The sequence below is a fragment of the Melanotaenia boesemani genome, chromosome 15 (genome assembly GCF_017639745.1).
Source record: "Melanotaenia boesemani isolate fMelBoe1 chromosome 15, fMelBoe1.pri, whole genome shotgun sequence".
In the NCBI taxonomy this organism is placed as follows: Eukaryota; Metazoa; Chordata; class Actinopteri; order Atheriniformes; family Melanotaeniidae; genus Melanotaenia; species Melanotaenia boesemani.
This window is the reverse complement of record NC_055696.1, coordinates 27072241-27097457: the sequence shown is the minus strand read 5'-3', so window position 1 is coordinate 27097457 and position 25217 is coordinate 27072241. Positions and strand designations below refer to the sequence as shown.

Sequence of the window (25217 nt, the reverse complement as noted above, 5' to 3'; positions counted from 1 at the left end):
GCTCCAAGCTGAAACGAGTCATCCTGGAGGTGTCCTACCAATACTCAGTACAAGTCACAGTGGTGACAAAACCAAAATGTTCAAACAAACTCAAAATCACTGCACCTACAAACAAAAGTTACAAATATCACAAAAGCTTCCGGGCTACAGACTAACTGCTCCAATAAACTCAAAAAGCTCCCGGACGAGCCCCCATTATGTTATGACCCAGCCTTGCCACAAGGGGCGCAACAGGACCAATAACATAAATACCACGTGAAAAGGTGTGGTTAAGGTGTAATATGTTTTATTTGTTATAAAACTATTTACATGCTTAGATGGTAATTAAAGAAAATAAAGAAAATAAAACCATTCTATACAATAATAAGAATACAAAGGAAGCTTAACAATAAATCTAAACAAAAAATGGCTACTAATTCCTAAGAACGAAAAGAGCGGGGATTCTCCTAGTGAGAATCCCCCTGAAAACTAGCATACCAAGCAAAACCCAAACGAAAATACCTGACACGAATCCAAACAAAACCAAACCAAAAACACAACCTCTGTTGCACTGTCAGGAGTTAAATCGATTAATACGAATTACACAAAAGGATCCGCTGATCCACACAAGGCTTACTCACTAACAATCAAATTACACTACTCAGAGAACTCTCACGAAGCGAACTGTGCCCTAATGACACAGCTCCCGATGAATGGTGCAGTCCAGTATTTATTCAGGGGCAATCAGCCCGATGAGGTTCAGCTGAGGAGAGCGGGAGCAGCAGCAACGAATCAGCGAGCAGAAGGGGAGGGAGGACCGTCGTCATCTCAGCTCCGCTTGATTGGCAAGTCCGATGACCAATCCTAGGCGGCCAGGGCCCAGGCAGCTCCACTTCCTCGTAGCAGTGTGATGGACAGACTGGACGGCCAATCCCAGAGGGCCAGGGGCCGTAACAGTTGCAAATAAAAATTTCCAGTTTACTCGGTCAAACGCTTTTTCTGTGTCTAAAGAAATTACTGTGGATTCCAGATTATGTTTATGGAATGATGGAGTTTCTCCATAGATTTGCCATGCTACCAAACTTGGCTATGACCTACTCACAGCACAATAATAGCTTTTTTTACGTTAGTATTATGAAAGCACATTAGGGCAAGCAATCCTGAACTCATAGAGATTGCATTGTAGTGTCTGAAATTTGAAAAAAAAAAAAAAAGAGAAAAAGAAAAACATTTTACATTAAAGTCTATGAGAGTAAGCTGGGCAATTTTCAACTGGATTGAAATTACCCAAAGTGGGTGGTACCTCATGAAGCACGGCCTTTTACTGATTGGACAATGACATTTAGAGGCAGATTAAAGTGTCAGAGAGTCACAAACTGCTTAATATTGTATAAAATGCGAAAGGAAAGAAAAATCCCTCGTTTTTGCCCTTTGGTGGTGCTTATGAATAAAGCACCTGTGTATTTTAGAGTACAGAACAAGCATTCACTACTCCATCAACTGCATGTTGAAACGTATTTAAGGAGGAGCGATGTGAAGCAGAGAGGAGGGAAAAGTTAAAATGATGAACATTACTTTTTGTCTTCAGCGACTGTCAGGATGTCATTCTTAGTTTTACTTGGTCAGAAAATACTACAACATGACTCGGGCTGTAACATTACTGTGTTGTTGTAGAGTAACATGAGTATCAGACTATTTGTGACCATTGTATGTTTAAAATACAACTCTGTTAAAGATGACATGTTTTCACATTTGAGAAAAGCGTCTTTTTTGTTTTGGTTCATATGAGTCATGACTTCATGGCAAAGAAAATAACAAGGTAGAGAAACTGTGATTTAATATTAAAGGGCGTCAGAGGGCTGCATTAATAATGTTCTACCAGTAGCTTATTGCTTATAGCATAGTTACACCTGTGGTCTAAAGCTAAAGATAAATTCATCAGTATAACTGGTAGCTATATTAATGCATGCTTCACAGAAGGAAAAATTCACAATGCAAATTTAAAATAAATAAAATAGAAATCATTCTATTTATACATATTTTTTAAATTAATTGGCTGATAAATTGGTTATGGGAATTTTTTTCTGCCATATATAGGAATTTGTGTCGGCCTCAAAAAATTCACATCAGTCGGGCTTTACAAATATCTGTCCAGTATGGCAAAGAAATGCTTATAAGCACATTGACACTCGCAGATCTGCATTATCTTTAATCCATATACATGTAAAGACGTTAACACAAACATGCCCTTTTCATTCAGAAGGCAACACAAAGTGCTTTACATGATTAAAAAAAAGCAATTCATGCAATTTAAAAATAAAACAAGCCTTTAGACAAGTCAAAATTGATTACATAACAATTAATAATAAATATCTTGTCATGCAGAAATGGTGAAAATGACTTGCTAGTTCAAACTGAGCATCAGAATGAGAAGAAAAGGGATTTAAGTGACTTTGAACATGACATGGTTGTTGGTCTGAGTATTTACTGAGATTTTCACACACAACTATCTCTAGGGCTGAAGAAGAGAAAATATCTAGTAAGCAGCAGTTGTCTGGACCAGAATGTCTTGCTGATATGATAGAAATGTAACAGGAAGTCAAATCAGAACTGGTTCCAGCCAAGGTCTGCAGAACAGCATCTCTGAACACACAACACGTCCAACCTTGAAGCAGATGGGCTACAGCAGCAGAAGACCACACCAGGTGCCTCCTGTCAGCTAAGAACAGGAAACTGAGGCTACAATTCACACACACTCACCAACACTGGACAATAGAAGATGGAGAAACGTTGCTGGTCTGATGAGTCTCCATTTCAGCTCCACATTCAGATGTTAGGCTCAGAATTTGATGGAAACATCATGAAAACATGGATCCATCCTGCCTTGGATCAATGCTTCAGGCTGCTGCTGGTGTAATGGTGTGGGGGATATTTTCTTGGCCCATTTTGGACCCTTAGTACCAACATGGCCTGGTTTAACCACCACAGCCTACTTGAGTATTGTTGCTGACCACGTCCATCCCTTATGACCACAGTGTAGCATCTTCTGATGCTACTTCCAGCAGATTAATGCACCATGTCATTAATTCAAATCTCTGAGGAATGTTTTCAACTTTGTTGAATCTATGCCATGAAGAATTAAAACAGTTCTGATTGAAAAAGGTTTCAACCCTGTAATAGCAAGGTAGACCTGATAAAGTGGCCAATGAATGTAGTAAAAATGGAAACTACAGGCACGTTGTCATGGATTAAAATCATTTACACCAGCAGTCAAATTTGTCTTCAACCTCTGCAGACCTGTAAGACATCAGTGTTTGCAGTTTTCCATGAACTGTTTGCTATTTACTCCCCAACAAGTACCAACATGGCCTTGTTTAACCACCACAGCCTACCTGAGTATTGTTGCTGACCATGTCAATTCCTTTATGACCACAGTGTAGCATCTTCTGATGCTACTTCCAGCAGGATGATGCACCATGTCACAAAGCTCAGATCATCTCCAGCTGCTTTCTAGAACATGAAAATGAGTTCACTGGACTCCAATGGCCTCCACAGTCACCAGATCTCAGTCCAGTAGAGCAGCTTTGGGATGTGGTGGAACAGGAGATTCTCATCACGGATGCAGCCGACAAACCTGCAGCAGCTGTGTGATGCTGTCATGTCAATATGGAGCAAAACCTCTGAGGTATGTTTCCAACACCTGGTTCCATCTATCACATTGAGAATGAAGGCAGTTCTGGAGGGAAAAGCGGTCCAGAAACTTCCAGAAGACACTACAAAAAGGCCCCAGACAAGATTAACCTTGTTTTCTGTGTGGTGACGGTGTTAACCACCACCCAACGGTGAACACTGGTACTGGAAACAAAATGTTAAAATCTAAAATGAAAACTTTCACTGCCACACTGGCATAATTATACTGGAAATATTTTTTCCATTTGTATTCACTTGTTCAAACACTAAAAGAGGTCAAGATGCACTTTTTTGTGAGTTTGGCTTGCTGCTTTTCCAACTGTCCTTCCCGTCCCCGCAGATATCTCTGTGAGTAGATGTCATGGCAACAGAGTCAGTACTCTCGCCTTCAAATTGCTCTCTAAGCTGATTTACATGCACTTCTAAAGCTTACTGAGCAGTAGGCAATTATTTTTTTTAAGTCTGACAAAGGTTTTCCTCTCACTGTCTGACTGATGTACTTTTCTTTTTCTTTACTTTTCTTTTTTCATAAATTTATAAAGGTTTTCCATAAGAGTTTTCCATTTTTTTTTTGTATGTCCTGCTGTGGTGGAGTGTCACAACTAATGCCAACCACCCAGCTCCTTTTCAGCTTAGCAACATGAATTTATATGAGTTGATGTGGATTATTTGACTGGTGAGGCAAATGAGACTCAGTGAGGGCTGGTTGCTGCTTGGATTTGTCTCCAGTTTCCATTTGAGGCCTCCTTACAGAGGCCTTGGCATAACTCTGCCAGCAAAACAAGATTTTGACACCGTCTCCTCGCTCTCTGCCAGCTTTCTCAAAACAATCATTAGGCTCAGTCTAAAACTCTCATCAAGACTCACTAAAGAGGTTATAACTCCTGCTTGCACTCTAATGAGAAGTGAACTTTCACGCTCTGCTGCAAAGAAAGATCACACTTTCGTCACTTTTGAAATCACATTCGAACATAATGAATTGCCTGTAATTATTCCAAATTAAACTGTCAAGAGATGAGTGATGTGAAAGAGTAAAAGGTTGTCAGGATCACAGTGTGAGCACTGAAACCTGAATAAAGGTGGATGTGCCAAAAAAAAATCTGCTCTAATAAGAAACTTAGCAGGAAAACAAATATGGAAATTAAAGTTGACATTTCCTCTGTAACAATGCTTCTTGGCAAAAAATCTGATAAGATGTGTTTACTATGTGTTTAAAGTGTGTTTATTCCCTTTTTAGAAGGAGCCATACTTGTAAGAGAAATGCATTTGTAATATGAGCAGCAGGTCTCTGAAGTGGGGAGGAGGGCAGTGACGGATTGGTGAGTGGTGGGGTGGCTTGGGTTTGTGCTCCAGGATTGCTGCTGATCACCCAGGTCTCTGGGCTGCCCTAGTCTGCCTCTAGCCTCCGTAGAGGCCTTGTTTTTTTTTCTTAGTTATTTTTTCAGGAACTCCTGGAAGAGTTTAGGAACTTTCTGTACAGGTGTAGCAGTTGGTTGTCTGGTGTTAGGTTGGACTGAAGGATCGTTGCTTCTATCTGTTGTATCTTTGTCTCCTCTTTCTTCTTTCTGTTTTCCTTTTTAGTTCTCTTTACTATTCTCCCACTCCGGTCAGGTCCAGCTAGATTAAGTAAATTCCATAACTGAAAAAAAATAAATTATATATACAAAAAATAAATTATATATACATATATATATATGGTCACTGTTGATCCGTGAGTTATTTCTACAAAGTCCTGACTGAGGCTGTCCTGAAAACATCATGGCTGTATGCTGACCGAGATTAAAAGCTTCAGCTTCCACACAAAACAGGTGGATGAGAATAGCAGAAAATGGCTTGGAGTTTTAAGGTTTAAATCATTACAGAAGTAAATATCAATCTGGAATCAGACCTGAACATAAACCTGCTCTCTGGTGCTATTTTTACTCTTTACAGACTCATATTAAAATGAATGATGATGAATGTAATGCAAGTATCTATAAAAACACAAAAAATAGTCTTAAAAAATCTGCATATATATATGTATATATATATATATATATATATATATATATATATATATATATATATATATATATATATATATATATATATACAGAGAGAGAGACAGAGAGAGTTGAATATGTGGGTTGTTCTCATGAAAAACTTGCTGATTGCTGCACTAACAGGGGAACAGCTTTTTACTGTTTGCAGTAACTAAAATTTTCTCTGCATTAAAGTAATCCTGTATTCAGTATAGACTTGATGTCAGTGTCTGAATAGAGTATTATAGATTATAAACTTTTCATTGAATAGATTTTCCATCGGCCCTAAATTAGGGGAATCTGTGAGACATTTTTATATCTCTACCAATGTGAAAATCAAATCTGTGATAATATCTGAAGTTAAACTCTCTGTCTGTAGCTCATGTGGAAGTGTAAAAACTCTATTTAATTTTAACACAATTTTATTTGCATAGACCAGGACACACTTATGAAGAACATTAAGACAAGCAGCAGAAGAACAATTGATTTAAGTTACATCAACATTATCTATAATCAATAAAAACAGCTTATTCTGCTTTAGTTGAATGCTTTATATCTCTAAAAATAATAAGTATAATATATGAAATAAATGTATAAACAACCTCAAAATGTATACATCCTTAAACTACATACTGCATTAGAATGAGGACTGAACTCCAAAATGGAGAAACAGCTTCAATTAAAGACACGATGCAGACAAAACAATGAAAATCAAGCAGAGCAGAATCACATTTTAATCACAACACAGATAGATACGAGTTTTATCTGTCAATCATTTCGACTGTAAAATAATGATAATAAAAAATACAGATATTTCTGGCATTTTCATCAGCTGCTGCTTTGATTTTAAACATTTATTATACAAAGTTTCACCTTTTAAAACTTTTTCAACTTTTAAAAAACTTTCTTTTGTTCCGAAACAGACTTGTTTTATTCTGTTTTGGTTTAATTTAATAATTTTGTTCATTTTCCCAAAAATTTTCTTTCATATCGTCATGTCAGCATCTTAGTTTTTAACCAAAGCTTTCAAAAGGAAATGTTGAAAATATTCATCTGTTATAAACATTGTGATGCTCAGATTGGATGACTGTTTTTAGTTTATTGATTTAATTTGTTTATTATTGATTAAATAAACCTTGGAATTAATACATGAAAATTTTAAAGCTCCTTTAGCTCGTTTATTTCAATATTTTTTCTCCTGAAAGCCAGAACATGAGAGAATGATGTGCAGATGAGAAAAGGCTTGGTCACTGTTGATCCGTGAGTTATTTCTACAAAGTCCTGACTGAGGCTGTCCTGAAAACATCACGTCTGCATGCTGACCGAGATTAAAAGCTTCAGCTTCCACACAAAACAGGTGGATGAGAATAGCAGAAAATGGCTTGGAGTTTTAAGGTTTAAATCATTACAGAAGTAAATATCAATCTGGAATCAGACCTGAACACAAACCTGCTCTCTGGTGCTATTTTCACTCTACAGACTCATATTAAAATGAATGATGATGAATGTAATGCAAGTATCTATAAAAACTCAAGAAATAGTCTTAAAACTCAGCCAAGGGCTAACCAGACCAGGAGGAGAGGCCAAAAGTCCACAAACAGGAGGACTAGAGAAGCTATCGGCACCTCCACACAAAAACAAATAGACACAATTCTGATTGGGGACTCCATAACACAGCATGTGAGGATGGCAAAGACGGAAAATCTAACACTTTTTGATACATCAGTCAGGGAACTGACAGAGATCTTTAGACCATCCTGTCTTCACATCCAGATGGTATGAAGATTATTGTCCACACAGGGTCTTTTGATATTCTGAGGAGGAAAACTGGCTCCGAGATCCTGAAGAAAGACTTTTCTCTGCTGTTGGAGAGCCTGTGTCAGTTTCTGGACCCATTCCTACAGCGGGTAAAGGAATTGAACTTTTCAGTAGGCTTCTTGGCCTGAACACATGGTTATCAAACGCATGTATCACCCATGGGATAAAGTTCATTGATAACTTCAATATCTTTTGGAACTGTAAGGAGCGATTCAGACCTGATGGTGTGCTTTCAAATCTAACTGGATGCAGATTACTTGGTGCACACTTGCGTCATGCTGTTGGGACGGCAAACCCAAACATGAGTGTACAGATAAGAGTGAAGGACACAGCAGAGAGGCGATCAACTCCCAGCTCTCCCCCCTCACCAGACCCTCTTCTCCACATCACTCAAGGTCTTCAAAGGATGTCTCTATCCCGGTCTGGACCCCATCGACCACCATCTACCAAGAAATACAGGGCTCCCCTTCCTCCCCTTCCTCATCCTCCTCTTAGATCATCTGTCCTGGCAGAGCAGGACACGGGAGGAGGTGCAGGAGCTTCACAGAGCAGCAGCATTCACAATTCTGTAAACCTTTAGTAGATTATTCACTTAATTTTTGAGGATGCACTCTATTTTATTTATTTGATTACATTTTTCTAATTGAGGCTGACACAGTTTGTCATATAATTTCATATTTGAACACAAATACCTTTGGAGATAAACCACACATCTGCTACACAATTTTAAAGGGATGCACTTTATTGATTGAATGGAATTGTCTTTTGCTGCTGTTATTTACAGCAAATGACCACATTTATGTGCTATGACATGAAAAAATTAACATCTGAAGAGCCAAAACTTTTTGTTTGCTGTTATAGATAAGCCAGAGCTACTTAAATATCAGTTCTTCATCGTTGCATCCAGCACAAACTGCAGATTATAATAACATAAAAATATGAATTTATCGGTTATCGGTATCGGCCATGAGAAGCAGAAAATTATCGGTTATCAGTATCGGATGAAATTTTTCATATCGTGCATCACCAATCACAAGAAGAAGAGGCGCAGATGGATGTGGATTTGGATACGATGACGAGTCTTGGTCATTACATTGTGACATGAGCAGGTACACATTTCGTCACAACAACTTTGAAACTCCAGTTTGAGGTCCTCTGTCCTCCCGATTAGCAGTGTATCTGGATCACAGAGCAGGTCTTCTGTCTTTCTACAGCATCTCTGAGACCATGACACTCCTCCAAAGTCCAGACCACATTCACTCAGCCACTCAATGCTGGACTTCGGCTTTTAGATTATGATGTCATTGCCGTAAGGCAAAGCAGTTTATTTGTATAGCACATTTCATGTACAGGACAATTCAAAGTGCTTTACATAAAACAAAGACATTACAGATATTTAGAAATAGTAAAAGGCATCAACACATAATCACAATAAAATAATAAATTACATTAAAATGATTAAAAGCAAGATAAGTAAAAAAAAAAAAGTTAACATGCAGATTTCATGCATAGGCGCATGAACATTTAAACTCCCCCCAGCGCGCAGACCGATATTTTATCGGTCCGATAAATATCATGCATCCCTACTTGTGATATTCTTGTTAGCGACCGCTTCATGAACTCCTCCTCTCCACTCCACCCCCCAGTAACAGCGTCCAGTTAGAGTCTCTCTTAGAACCTGAACAAACACAGTGAATCTGTCTGAATGACCACAATAAGACTGCTGTTGTCTCTTTGTTGTTGCTTTTCTTCCCCTATCAGATAAAAACAGATGAGTGTGCTGTGTTTGGATCCAGTGTAAGTTCTCTTGAATGTTTTAAGAACCCAGCTTTGTTTTTTCTACATACATACATGGTTCTGGTTGTGACAGTAAAACATCCACATCGGTGACTGCTACTGGGATGTTTGTCCATTTCTCTGCCAGATTGTCCTACAGTTTGTCTCTGCTCTGACACAGCTGCTGTTATATTCTCATCTGAGAGGATGAATATTGATGGACTCACTGAGTGCTGACAGTGATGGGTAGCTGTGCTGAAACTAGTCGTGATCTTCTGTACGGGAGAGCATCTCCAGCTCAGCGTCTTTCCTCTTCAACTCAGTGATCTCCTGCTCCAGCTTCTCCTAAGGCTCTTTGACTCGACTTACTTCAGTTTCCTGCAGGGATCTGATCTGTTGCTTCACATCAGTGGCGTCGTCAGCCGATTTTTCCGGGGCTTTAGCCCCGAGTCTTTTGAGTCTAGCCCCGGCAGCAAATACCGATGCAGTTAAACTTAACTGCCGCCCGCTCCTCCAGCCGCTCCGCTCCGTTATTTACCAAATCAAATCAAATCAAATCAAATTTTATTTATAAAGCGCTTTTCATGCAAAGGCAACACAAAGTGCTTTACATAGTAGAAATGAATGCATATTAAAATGAAAAAAAAGAAAATCACAGAACAAAAACAATAAGCCCTTTACACACCCAGTTATGTGACAGATTAAACTCCTCCCACCCCCCCACCCCCACCCCTTCAACCATCCACACACACACACACACACACACACACACACACACACACACAAACTCTTAATATCTGTCTTTGGCTTGGCGCTGCTGTGAGGAAACGGCATTTTTGGGGACCCATTTACACCAGGAGCCAGTCAAGCCATGTTTGCAGAGGGCAGACCAAGCAGGCTTGACTCCCAGAGTTTAGGATCCCCATAAAGAAACACTGGAGTTAAAAATGTTAAAAATGTTAAAACAGTTAAAACAACGATAAAATAGGGAAACAGTTAAGAAGCTATAATAAAATATAATAAAATAAAATAGATAAATGAGACAGATAAGATAAGATGAGATAAATAACAGAAAATGAATAAAGTCAAATCAAAAGGCTAAACTAAAAAGGAAGGTCTTGAGCCTCTTCTTAAAAACATCAACAGTCTCTGCAGCCCTGAGGCTCTCTGGCAGGCTGTTCCACAGTTGAGGACCAAAATGATGAAACGAGGCCTCACCGTGTGTTTTAGATCTAACTTTGGGAATAGTTAAAAGGCCGGTACCAGAGGACCTCAGGGTCCGCGAGGGCTCATAATTTGAAAACAAGTCAGATAAATAAGAAGGCCCAAGACCATTACGACATTTATAAACAAGTAAGAGAACCTTAAAATCAATCCTGAAGCGCACGGGGAGCCAATGCAGCGATTTTAAAACCGGTGTAATGTGTTCCCGCCCCCCGGTCCTCGTCAGAACTCGTGCTGCCGAGTTTTGCAGTAACTGTAAACTAGAAATAGACTTTTTGGGAAGACCAGAGAGCAGGGCATTACAATAATCTAGCCTGCTGGAAATAAAAGCATGCATTAGCACCTCCGTGCTGGCAAGAGAGAGAAATGGGCGAACTCTGGCGATGTTTTTAAGATGATAAAAGCCTGTCTTTGTGACATTTCTGATGTGTGAAATAAAATTCAGCTCAGAGTCGAAAAGGACACCCAGATTTCTCACACACTGAGAGGGTTTGAAGTTTTTCAGTCTGCAGGAAATTATCTCTCTCTTGTCTTCAGGACCGATGACTAAAACCTCAGTTTTGTCCTGGTTGAGCTGCAAGAAATTCACTGCCATCCATGACTTTATGTCTAGAATACAGTTTAAAAGGGTGTTAACTGGCTCTAGGTCATCAGGAGACACGGCGATGTAAAGCTGTGTATCATCAGCATAGCTGTGAAAGTCAATGCCGTGTCTCCTGATGACGTCCCCAAGTGGCAACATGTAAAGATTAAAAAGTATTGGGCCTAAAATTGAGCCTTGGGGAACCCCACATTTTATGTCATAGATTCCTGAAGAGCATGTATCCATACTCACCAAGAACTTTCGATCAGCCAGATAGGAGTAAAACCAGTTAAGAACAGTACCTGAGAGGCCCACCAGACTTCTCAGTCTGTCTAATAAAATCTGGTGGTCCACTGTATCAAAAGTAGCACTAAGATCAAGTAGCACCAGGACATTAAGTTTCTGAGAGTCCAAATTACGTCTAAGGTCACTGACAATCTTTAAAAGGGCCGTCTCGGTACTGTGGTTTGTCCTAAAACCAGACTGATACTTTTCTAAAATGTTGTGTTTGTTTAAAAACCCATGTAATTGAGTATAAACAACCTTTTCTATAATTTTACTTAAAAATGGTAGATTGGATACAGGTCTGTAGTTGTCAAGGATGTTGCAGTCTAAATTACTCTTCTTCAGAAGAGGCCGCACCACAGCTGTTTTACAGGCAGATGGGAAGACACCTGTCTGAAGAGAGCAGTTTACAATATTTAAAAGCTCAGACTCGAAGAAACCATAAAATGTTTTTAAAAGAGATGTGGGAATGGGGTCTAAAAGGCAGGTTGTTGGGTTTAGCTGGGAGAAAACTCGACCAAGCATCTCTGCATCAACCAGGACAAAACTCTCCAGTGTTTCTTTGGCTAAAAACAATGCTTCAGATCTGTTAAAACTAAAATTTTGTTGTGATACAAGACTGGATCTAATAGCATTGATTTTACTTCCGAAGTGACATGCAAAGTTCTCACATGCGTTGGCTGATGGCGACATGGTGGACTTGTTACCCCCAATATTTATTAAAAGGTCGATGGTTTTAAAAAGGAATTGGGGGTTGTTTTTGTTATCTGTAATTAGGTTTGAGAAGTAGTGTGTTCTTGCCTCTTTAACAGTTTTATTGTAATTTTTGAGTTGTTCACGTAAGATTTCATAATGTATTGTGAGTTTGGTTTTTCTCCATTTTCTTTCAGCTCTCCTGCAGCCTTTTTTCAATTTTCTAATTTCTTCATTTCTCCATGGATTTTTTGATTGTGTTTTTAATGTTTTTGTTTTAAGTGGAGCTACTGAGTCAATGGCAGATGCCAGTCTTTTGTTAAAATTATCTACAGTAAAATCACATGATGCAGATAAAATCTGAGCAGGAGTTCGATTTAAAATGTCAATAAAATTTGCAGCCACTTCAGAAGACTTCAGATTTGATTTGATTTTGATATAGCGCCACAAACCCACAGCCGATAACCAGGGGGCTCTGTGTGCGCATGTGCAGAAGAGAGAGCAGCAGTCAGAGCGCGGCAAACCAGCATAGAGCTAGCAAACCGGACAGAAAGTCTAAAATAAAGCAGCTACAACACCATAGCTTTTTTTTAGAAGAAAAGTAATGGGTAAGATACACTTATTTGGAACAATACTGTATATCTTTTGTTTGACACAAGCAGATCGCCGTCGGGGGTCGCTACACAAGAATTTACATTATGTTACATGCGCGCAGGTGTCAGTGTGTGCGCGCATCTCGGGGGAAACTCCGAGAGCGCGACAGATGGATCAGCTCTGACAAATGTCATGTATATCCTATACAGTCTAGGTGCATATCAGCTAAATAACACCACACTGTTTAGTTTTTAATAAAATAACTCAGTATAAACCGTTTATTGAGCAAATGAGACTTAAAGGACTTCTGCTGTGGCTTCCTATTACATAGAAATCAGATCAAAATAGTTCAATTTGATCTGGTAGGGGTATAATGTTAGGGGAAACACTGATAGTCTTTTTCTGAAGATTAGTTATGGAAATTGGGGGTTGTCTTATAATCAGGGTTTGGAAATGTAAGTGTTTACAATAGCCAACAATCATTCTGACTTATGCAGCATTTTTGTTTAGGTATGCTAGTGCTACCTAAGCTGCTATCCTTAGTTATCTGTAGTTAGAATTAGTTATCATTAGTTATTCTTAGTTATTAATTAATGCAACTGAACTGCAACATCTCAACACAAATGAAGGCTGCACATTTAAGTCCAAATTTTAACAAAACATGTTATCATACCTTGAATCATGATTGCTCATGCTCTAGCAGGGGTTCTTTTTCAGTACTTTACCCTTTTTGGAATATTTTTTTCCCAGTTTTGTACCCTGGACCGGATCAGGGCAAACCCCTTGTTAAGAAAAAAATGACATGGGAAATACTTCAATAGTAATGTTTTGTTCTTTCATGTCATTTTTTTTACTATTATGAATTACTCAAAGTTTTCATTACCTGGTGTTGTATTTATCTCATGTACCTCCTGTGTAGTTCATAGTACTCTTCCCATTTCTGAATGACAGCTCTAGATAGCCAGGAAAGGTTCATGCTTTCATTGTGCTGGAAGATGTTGATTTAAAAAAATTGTATTATATTACAACATTGTAATATTTCCAGCTTGACTTGTTTTCTGTTTTTTGATTTCATTATTTTGTAGAGGGTAGCAAAGATTAGTTACAGACAAAGGAGGAGCCAGTAGCAGACATCCGAATCAGTCATGAACATTGGTAATAGTTATTTAGCTCAGCTAAAGAAAGATAATTTTACAAGCATTTTGTGGCATCTGGTTCTTTGTTTGACTCTATAGGAGCTGCCTCAACGACTCCCTGTAAAAACCCTCAAATGTTTTCATTTTGTACCTTTTACTGTGCAGCAAGTGCAAAAGGCCTTAAATATTTAAATCACAGAAAACCTCCTGGACCAGATTTGATAGAGCATTATTATTTAAAAAAGGCTGCTAATTCTGTTGCACAGCCTCTTGGGATACTTTTTACTCTTTCGATTGAAAGTAAAGAAATTCCATCAGAATGGAAGTCAGCTTCTATTGTTCCTCTTTTAAAAGAAGGCCAGTTTTAACCAACTACAGGCCAATATCAAATTTGTGCATTTTGTCAAAAATTATTGAATCTCTTGTGTGATCAACAATTTTATATTCAAATGTACTCCCAAATATATATATATATATATATATATATATATATATATATATATATATATATAATCAAGCTCCCCAGGCTAAGCCCAGGATGTCCTCAAAAGCTGGAGACGCCCCTGCTTCACATCAGAGCTTCTTTTCTGGATGAGACGGATCAGCTCAGTGAAGATCTTCTCACTGTCCTCCACTGCTTTATCAGCAGAATGATTGATGGCCTCCACCTCCTGTTGAAGCAGCTTCACATCTTTCTCTCCATCCTGGATTCTCTGCTGGATTTGTTGTCGACTCACCTCCAGCTCCTTCTACTTCTCAGCTCTTTCTGCTGCAGCTGAGACTGTTTGACATTCATCCTTAAAATCACCTCATCATGGTGGGACCAGATAAGCTCCTTTAGTTTCTCAGCAGGTTGGAGCTTCTTAAATTGAAAAACATCATAATGAGGTTGGAGGTGTTTCTCACAGTAAGGAACTAAGCAAACCTGACAGGACTTGATGGCTTTCACTTTCCTCCCAGTGCAGATGTCACAGGCCATATCTTCAGGTCCAGCATAGCTTTGATCAGGTTGGAGTCCAGTCTTCTTCAGCTCCTTCACCAACTCTGCTAACATGTTGTTTTTCTCCAGGACAGGCCTCAGCATGAATGTTTTCCTGCACTGAGGACAGCTGTGGATCCCTTCTCTTCACAGGGAATGTGTTCACAGGGAATAGTGACCGGATCCTTCAGTAGATCCAGGCTGATGGAACAGGAACATTTTTATGAATCCATCTGATCTTTTATTCCACCAGTTCACCTCTTAATGTCTGAACACTTTCTTCAACATGAAAAAACAAGCGTTGTTTGCATTCACAGACTGAATCGCAGTAGTTGGACTAATCACTCCTACAGCTTGTGACACAGGGATTAAACCAGTCTAAAGGTTTACAGCTCTTTCAGTGGAGCTGGTAACAGAAAGAGCTGTCTGTTTCACTTGTCACAAAACTGGGTCAAGGAGGAAGGACTCAAATGCACACCCCACACCTGAAGCTTAAAATCAATGTCTTTTCATTTGGGCCAAAACTTTTTTTGTTTGTTTGTTTGTTTTTTTTTATTTATTTATTTTTTTGTTTGTTTGTTTGTTTGGTTTTTTTTTTTTAGATGATTTCATCGTGTAAATATGGAGAGGTTAAATTTTATGCAAATTTAACTTGTTTAAATCATGTGTGTCTTCTGTGACATTTTACTGTAGAAAACAGTTTAGATGTCAGGAAATGTAACCACCAATTAGTCAAGTCGTTTCATATTTTGTTTCATATTTTTGTTAATTTGTTATAGATAAACATTTAAACATCTATTTACAACTCAAATCAATCAAAGTAGCTTTAGCAGCTATTTCTGACTGTGGGGCGGTGTGTGATGGGAATTTGACTTTTTCTTGTACGATTTGACATTTTCATTTTATTTAATTATGGTTTTTTTTTTTTTTTGGATAAATTGCCAGCAGACTGCATCTTAGTGACTTGTGGCTTCATTCTAATCATTCTACCACAAAGATCTGTGAGGTGCCATTCAAACGGTGGCCTTCTCTGAGGGCTTCCCATCTCCACAAAGAAACTTTCAGTAAAGTCCAGGGTTTTGGTTAAATGCTTAGTTGGTCAGCAAGATCATAGAGGTCTGGGGCTGGTTTCCATCTTGCTTTCTAGGGTGATGAAGGTTTGGTGAACTTGTAGTTCTGAGTTTTTACATTTCTGAATGCTAACTCAGCACTTTTACATGGTTTACATCATTTTAGGGGACTGTCTTGGTTTAGGAGCTAATACTTATGAAGTGTTTGGCAGCTGTGAATGGACAGGTCTCTTATACTCAGTTGAAACACTGGTTCTCCTGCAGGTGGTATTTTTCACTGTTGTATTTGATCCTGTACACAGACAGCTGTAGGACATCTGAAGCGACCTTATAAAGTACACTGCTGTGCTGTCTCTTCTCCAAGGTTCACAATCAAATCATGGCTGTGCTTCACCGTCCTATTTTAGATGTTGTGATAATTATTTCCTTTACCTTATTGTAACAAAAACTAAATAATGAATCATCAAAATACTGATAAGCCAAAACCCAGCATCACACATGGAGAGGTCTGAATTGTGAGTACAGATAGTATCTGGGAACAGGGTTTGACTCCCAACTTTAGTTTGCTGCAAAGCAAGGACAACAAAAAATTCATCTGATGCAGAAGGTGGACTCTACTGGTGTTTTTAGAAATATTCCATGTAACTCTTATCAGGTTTTTATCCACATATCCAACATTTTCATTCATATGCTGGTTTAATAACTTGTCTAGAAAGAATGAAAATAGTTTAATCAGCGTTATAAGAGTTCAGTTAAAGGACCTGTGTTCACTTTGGAAGATCTGCCTTTTGTGTCAATTAAAACACGCACACCCAAAAGAAAGCGGGGACTATTTGCTCAGTCAGCATTTATCTAGTATTCTATTGGCTAGAGGATGTTTTCAGACAGCTCATTCAGCAACCCAAGAGAGAGGTAAAAATATTCAAGAGCAGAAATTGTGAGAGAGCAGAGGCCAAGCTTGAACACAGGAGATTTGAACCAGCAACACTAAACTTGAGAAGAGGAGCAGAGGAGTTTTGAAAGGAAGAATGATAAATCTGAGAGCAAGAAGGGACTTTTTCTGTGAGAGCAGAGTTTTCAGGGAAAGCAACATGATATTTGTGCGTGAAAACAAGAAATCTTCCTTTCAAATCGAAGAATTGTGCTTTTGATTAAAGAGGGAAACACTCCCATTTCAATGAGATGGTCAAATGTAAGAGAGAAACTGCACTTCATATCTGCAACTGCAAAAGGATGTGCATGCAAGGCCAAGCCCGCTGCCATGGCAGACAGACTTGCAGCCACATTTAGTAAGCTGTTCACAGCCCTTTGCAGTGGGAAAGTTGATTGTCCAGAAGACTTTCCATTCTTCGCCAATCTTCTCCCATCCCCAGTCAGCTGGACTCTGGTTCTGGCTGGTGCAGAATTGCCTGAGCATCATTCCAACCTGCCTGATATGCTGCACGTTTACTGTGTTGAATCGGAGCCGTTGTGGTTGAATATAGTATATATAGTACATATTTACATACATACATATGTACATAAATAGTACATATTTGTACCACTTACTTCTGGGAACATAAATAGACCTTTCAGACCATCAAAAAGGTATACAGATTTACCTTAACTTCCTGTTATGAACCATAATCCAGACCAAACTTTAGGAGAAATTTATTTCTACTGCACTCTTTTTGGTCTCACAGTGCGCCTGATGTTCTCCATGTATGAGGCTACTTGTGGATGGAAGGCGTTAAGCTGTTGTACCTGTTGTGTTGTGCTTAACTACATGAACTATTACTGAACTGAAACAAGTTTCTGCTTTGAGTTAATGTTTCTGCTGAAGAGGCTGGTGAGGAGGCGATGGTGCCCTTTCAGGGACATTTTCACAGTCAGAAGACACATGAGTTTGTCTGTGCAAAGTCTAAATACAATTAGAAATATTAGAAAATGCCCCATAAAAGAAACGGTCACTGTTATATGTTTAATCAAAAACTTACTCTTTTCAATTCCTAAAAAAAGGGTATGACAAATGAAAAAAGTGAGGGTTTAATAAAAAGGTAATTTCAGGTATATTAAATTGTGTATGTGTGTGTGTGTGTATCATCCAGGCAATCTGTTTTTTAATAGATAAGGAAGATAGATAATAGCTATGTCATGGTCTATAGCAGGGGTCTCTAACAGTCTTCGTGAGCTACTGTCCTGCAGGTTTTAGATGTCTCCTACTACAACACACCTCTGCACAAGCCTGTTAATGACCCAGTGATTTGAGTCAGGTGTATTTCATCAGCGAAGAATCCAAAACCTGCAGGACAGTAGCTCACAAGGACTGGAGGTGGAGATCCCTGGTTTAAGTGGTTCGTTGTTTTACCTTTTCTGTAGGTTTTCTTACTCACAGTCCTGTCTGGTTTCCTGTTTTATTTTAGTAGTTCTTTCCCTTATGTATTTTGTTTTGCTTTCTGTTTCCTGTTCATTAGTACACCTGCTTTGATTTGCTCATTCACTTCACCTGTTCCCCATTAGTTCCTCAGCATATTTATGCCCATTGGTTCCAGTTGCTTTTGTCAGATCCTCTGTTTTGTTTCCTTGTTGTGTCTCTGTTGTTTTGTCCATGTAAGTGCTTCTAAATAAAATCTTTATTTCTGCACCTGTCTGCCTCCTGCATCTGTCCTGCATTTGGCTTCTCACATTCCACAATCCATGACAAGATAATATTTTTTAAAAGTAAAGTGCAGCTATTGCACCTGCATATCAACCACTCTCCCTCCTACACAAGTCTGTCTTTAGCCTTGTTACCTCTCATATATGAGAGCATTTTTAAACTGCAGCAAGATCTAAAAGTTCACATGAAAATAGTGTAATTGGCCACGGAGCGAATCCTTTTTATCCTCTGCAGAATGAGATGATGGTGATACCAGTTGCTCATTTGTAGTATTGCCCTCCATCTGTGAGCAGCTGGCAGAGGTGAATTATTACCTCTTTAATGCATGCTGATCACATGTGCAGAAGAGAAACGATCACTGAAACAGATTCACTGATTATTTATTTAATTCACTGATTTTTTTCAGCAGTCTTGTTTAAGCCAAGAGTATTTCATCATCATTTTAAGGACCTGAACCTTTCAGAGCTTTGAAACCTTTAAATAAATTTTACTGTAACTTGAGATCTACCTGCTTCACTGTGATTTATTTGCAGCCCTGCCCACAAGTTTATGCATCTGACCACACTGAAAGTCACAGTACTGCCAATAATCCACTCAGTAACTCCCAAGAAGATCATGTAAAAGCATCAGTGTCTCGTCCTTCACACAGTCAACAGTTACACAACTTTGACAGTCATGACTTCACTCATGATGTATTTACTGCCCAGTCTTTTCAGAAAGCATGTAGTTTATACGTTTATCCACTTGTCCAATATGGCAGCGGCTTTCTGTCAGGCTACGTTCACGTGACATGACAAGAACAAATCAACAAGAAAATGTGTCAGCCATCAACCTAATCATGTACTTTTAATAGCTAACCTAAACTATTCATGGAGGTAATGCAGTAAAAAAAGGAGGCAGTACAATGACAAGTCTCAAACCAGCTCCTCCTTCCTCTGTCATGAGATTTCCTGATCAGAAAGGTCAGGTTAAAGGCGACGTTATCGTAGTGAAACAGGTTGCAATGATATTGTGATGAATCCAGACTTTAGCTGTATTTATTCAGTTCATTTGTAGAGCCAACTCACAACAAAGTCATCTCAAGGCACTAATAAAGATACAGTCCAATTCAGTCCACTACACTGTTTTTCAATTATAATCCAATTATACAAATCCATTATATGATCCGCATTAGTCCAATTTATAATAACAAAATTAAATTAAAAATTACTTGATTAATCTCAGAGGAAAATAGCAATATTGTTTTTTATTTGTTTGTTTGTTTGTTTGTTTTTTATACAAGAAAATGGTTATTCATTAGACAAATGTGTCTTGTTCCAGAAGTGGATGACAACTGGAAAGAATGATCTCTGGTACTTCTCTGTCTTGCATTCAGAGTTGAAGAAGTCTCTGACTGCACACACTTGGTTTGTTGTTGTCTTCATTGTGTTGTTTTAAGGATAAGAATCTACTACTATTTTCAGCAGCTTTTACATCATCCTTTCCTGGACCGTCAGCACCAGCGGATGCAGAGTTTTCCCCAGCACAGAACCAGAACCAGAGTTATCCCCAGCACAGAACCAGAACCAGCGTTATCATCAGCACAGAACCAGAGTTATCCTCAGCACAGTACCAGAACCAGAGTTATCCCCAGCACAGAGCCAGAGTTATCCCCAGCACAGAACCAGAATTATCCTCAGCACAGAACCAGAACCAGAGGTATCCTCAGCACAGAACCAGAACCAGAGTTATCCCTGGCATAGAACCAGAACCAGAGTTATCCCTAGCAGAGAACCAGAACCAGAGTTATCCCCAGCACTGAACCAGAACCAAAGTTATCACCAGCATAGAACCAGAGTTATCACCAGCATAGAACCAGAGTTATCACCAGCATAGAACCAGAGTTATCACCAGCATAGAACCAGAACCAGAGTTATTCCTGGCATAGAACCAGAACCAGCGTTATCCCTAACAGAGAACCAGAACCAGAGTTATTCCTAGCAGAGAACCAACCTTCTTTGTCAGTTTGTTGAGTCTCTTTAGGTCTCAGGCTCTGATGCTGCTGCCCCAGCAGATGCTGCAAAGCTAATTGCACTTTCCACAACAGCCTTATAGAAGTTATCAAACATCCTGGTGCACACTGAAGGATTTCTGCTTCCTTAAGAAGTAGAGTCTATTCTACAGACGTGGACAAAATTGTTGGTACCCTTCAGTTCATAAAAGAAAAACTCACAATGGTCACAGAAATAACTTGAATATGACAAAAGTAATAATAAATAAAAATTCTATGAAATTTAACCAATGAAAGTCAGACATTACTTTTCAACCATGCTTCAACAGAATTATTCAAAAAATAAACTCATGGAACAGGCCTGGAAAAAAATGATGGTACCCTTAACTTAATATTTTGTCACAAAATCTTTTGAGGCAACCACTGCAATCAAACGATTCCTGTAACTGTCAATGAGACTTCTGCACCTCTCAGCAGGTATTTTGGCCCACTCCTTGTAAGCAAACTGCTCCAGTTGTCTCAGGTTTGAAGGGAGCCTTTTCCAGACGGCATGTTTCAGCTCCTTCCAAAGATGCTCATTAGGATTTAGGTCAGGGCTCATAGAAGGCCACTTTAGAATAGTCCAATGTTTTCCTCTTAGCCATTCGTGGGTGTTTTTAGCTGCTTTTTGGGTCTTTGTCCTGTTGCAAGACCCATGACCTGCGACTGAGACCAAGCTTTCTGACACTGGCCAGCACATTTCTCTCTAGAATCCCTTGATAGTCTTGAGATTTCATTGTACCTGCACAGGTTTAAGACACCCTGTGCCAGATGCAGCAAAGCAGCCCCAGAACATAACAGAGCCTCCTCCATGTTTCACAGTAGGGACGGTGTTCTTTTCTTGATATGCTTCATTTTTCCTTCTGTAAACATAGAGCTGTGCCTAAGCAAAAAGTTCCATTTTTGTCTCATCTGTCCATAGGACATTCTCCCAGAAGCTTAGTGGCTTGTCAACATGTAGTTTGGAAAATTCCAATCTGGCTTTTTTATGATTTGTTTTCAACAATGGTGTCCCCCTTGGTCGTCTCCCATTAAGTCCACTTTGGCTCAAACAACAATGGATGGTGCGATCTGACACTGATGTTCCTTGAGCTTGAGGTTCACCTTTAATCTCTTTAGACGTTTTTCTGGGCTCTTTTGTTGCCATTCGTATTATCCGTCTCTTTGATTTGTCAGCAATTTTCTTTCATTAACCGAAAGGTACCAACAGTTTTGTCCACGTCTGTACACCTTGTTGTAGATGCTTATGTGTTTTATTTCCAGTCTAGTCTGTTGTCCAGCTGAACTCCAAGGTACTTGTATTCCTCCACCTCTTCTCCCAGGATGTAAGCAGTACTTTGTTTACTCCTGTTCCTCCTGAAATCAACAATCATCTCTTTTGTTTTGTTTGTGTTCAAGATGAGATGATTGTTTCTACTCCATCTTACAAATCGACTGACCAGTTCCCTGTACTCAGCTTTGCGTTCATCACTGATATTCTCAACAACTGCCTCCATGTAAACCAATTCATAAAAATAACTGCCTAGCTAAGGAAAACTAATGGATGCTATCAAAACTTATCTTTATTTAGCCACATTTACATAAGAGTTTTAATTCCCCTTTAATTCAGAATAAAAATTAAATCTTCTTTAAAAAAATTAAAAATGGCACCCAATTCCGAATGAAAATGATCATTGGAAATTAAGATTATTTAACCACTATTCCAGATCCATCTCAGCCTCCTGCATCAGGTCTTACATGTCCTAACTGTGGCAGAACATGTGGTTCCAGAATTGGGCTTCATAGTCATCTATGGTGGTACCGTCTCCAGCAAGACAACCACTGACAATCTAATGCAACAGAAGAGAGCCACGTTATCTTCGATAACCATTTGAATGAATGACATCCGCCCCCTGTCCAATCAGAACCCTTCAAAACCCCCAGATCTAAAGCGGAATGAATAAAGGCAATTAAACATGTTTTCCATGTAAACCTCAATTCAGAATTATTATTTCCATGTAAACGTGAAGGAGAATACTTTAATTCTGAATTATTTAATTCTGAATAATTAATTCTGAATTAGATAACCTCATGTAACCGTGGCAATTCAATCCTTCATCTTGAGCTGTACAAAGAGATAGTGGAGATAAAAAAAAAAACTTCCTTTTAACAGGAAGGAAAATCTCCATCACAACCAGAACCAGGAATGACGGCCATCTCCCCGGACCGGTTGGGGGTGGAGAGAACAGGGAAGAGGGGTCAACAAGCAGTGTAACTCTAATCCAGGGATACCTGCTGAAAAAGAAGAGAAACACAGATTATTGATACAATGTCAGATATTTGTTCCTGGAGAGTAAAGAGAAAAAACTGCAATATTTTCACCAATGTGGGTGTTTAACGGTCTCATTGAGATATTTCTCTGCAAACACATTAGGCTTTATCATGTTCTGTAGGAGTGCTGTGCTGCTCCTATAATAGATATTCTAACACCACCATATTCTTTACTTAAGCATCAGTGTTACATTAATGACTCTACACCTTATGTGCATACGCAGTACATGTCCGTGTGTATGTGGGTTGAAGTGGTATTTTGTGTTTTAATGACTGAGGCAGCCAGCTAGTTAAGTGGACTGAATTACACATTTCATTCAAAGGTCTGGATCCAGTCTAACGCCATATGTTGAATTAAGAAAAAGTGAAATTGTGGAAAATAATAAATTCACATAAAATGAGACACGTGTACATGAAATGTGCTCTACAAGAAAACTTGCCTTACCTGATCATTAAGATAAGCTCATTTATGTGTGTGTGTGTGTGAATGGGTTTTTACAGCTTAAACTGTAAATGAAAGATACAGTGTGATCTCAAACAGTGTCTCGGTGAAATTATTTAACTTAACATGCATGTCAAGTTACGACTTTTAGGATTTATTAACTAAGTAAGAAATCTTACACTTTCTGCTCTTGCCAAGTTTATCACTCTCAAAACAAGATCTAAAAGACTGTGGCTGAATATAAGATTGTAAGACTTAGTTTGTTTTTCAGTGCCCTTTCTCTCTTTCTTTTCCATGTTTCTTTCAATAAAGGTCAGCTGTCGCTCAGGAGGAAGAGCCGTTGTCTGTTAGCTGATTGAATCAAACCACCAACTGAAATGTGGTGGTTTGATTCCAGGCTTCCCCCCTGACTACATGCCGAAGTGTCCTTGGGCTGAACCCCATGTTGCCTCCCGATCGGGAATGAATGTGTGTGATAGAGAAAAGCATTTAGTATATAACAGTAGACGTCCTCTGTGCATGGGTGAATGCAATATGTAGTGTTAAAGCACTTTGAGTAGTCCATTTGCCATGTGTTCTTGCATTTCTTTGCTGAATCCGACACGGTGCGCATCCAAAACAGCTGTTTTGTTGATATTTAGTTGTGGTGTGTGACGCAGTGTCTTAAAGCAAAACACAGCTGTCACCTGATGCATCTGGGCTGGGAAGAAAAGTTGTAAAGTACAGAGTTTTAAGGTTGGAAATTTGAACTTTCTCTCCTTGACACCATCAGGTGCCGGTGTAAGTGTACATGTTTGTGTTCAACACGCTCACAGAATTAAGTATTCTGGTGCAGACAGTCAAAAATATGATGTCCATGTATGTGTATGCCAGGTTATAGGAAGTTCAAAATTCTTAACAGTGAAAACTAGTTACAAACTCATTTTGTTGACCAAATATAAACAAATGTAAACACATCCTGAGCCGCCACCTCATGATGCTGTGTTGAGAATTTGTGTCACTTTTACATTTTCCTGAGAAACCAGGCGTCTGAATTATCTGTCATCCTGCGCTAATGACACCCAACATACATAAAAATGAGAGAGTAGATAGTTAAACTGTAAATCACATCTTTAAATGTGTCAACAGGCAAATTTATTTCCTCCCCGGTCTTTATGCAAAGCTAAACTCACCATCTTCTGATTCCAATTCAACACACAAACACAGCAGCATCAATCTTCTCACCTCATCCACCCAAAGATAATGCAGGATGCTGTGAGATGTTGGAGCTGTATGAATAAAATTCATGGGATTTATTCACCTCCCGCATTGTTTTGATTATTTCTGTCACTTAATGTAAATACATACAGTTTATTTTTCATATCTGCAGCAGCAAGCTCATGTTTGCATATGTGCCATCAGACGTTAAAACCACCACATGGGTGAGAGGCTTGGAACATTTTCAAGGCTGTTCGGCACATTTTCAATAAAGTGACAGCTAAGGGATGATCTAGGCAGACATGAAACATATTGCAAGCAACGTTCAGATGTGTTTATAGTAAATGTTGTTGTCTTTCAGGCCAATAAACTTCGAACCAAGACCCTGCACAACACACTCAACCCTGTCTGGAGCGAGACCCTGACCTACTACGGCATCACAGATGAGGATATTGTTCGCAAAACACTCAGGTACTGTCAGTCACAGAAAAATGTGCCCTCCGAGTGAAGAGAAATGGCAACAAAAAGGCATGGAAGGAAGCAAATAAGGGAGGGAATGCAGTGAATAATAAAAACAGAACAAAATCAACTGAAAAGAGGACAACAAAGGGAAGGTAATGAACAAGAAAAAGAGACAAGATAAGCCTGAGGTGGAAGGGGGGAAGACATAAAATCAAGGCAGTTAAAGGAAATAAATGTGAAGACACGGTGGAAAAACAAAGGCAAGCAAGGGGTAAATCATGGGAAAGTAAG

The 25217-nt window shown here is 39.0% G+C and overlaps 1 protein-coding gene across 1 annotated transcript in view; it reads left to right on the top strand.

Moving 5' to 3' along the window:
* doc2b (double C2-like domains, beta) overlaps positions 1 to 25217 on the top strand; it is a 223755-nt gene that overhangs the window by 163588 nt on the left and 34950 nt on the right. The window contains exon 4 of the mRNA XM_042008423.1: positions 24826 to 24935. Coding sequence (XP_041864357.1) covers positions 24826 to 24935 — 110 coding nt within the window. The remainder of the gene's footprint in view (positions 1 to 24825; positions 24936 to 25217) is intronic.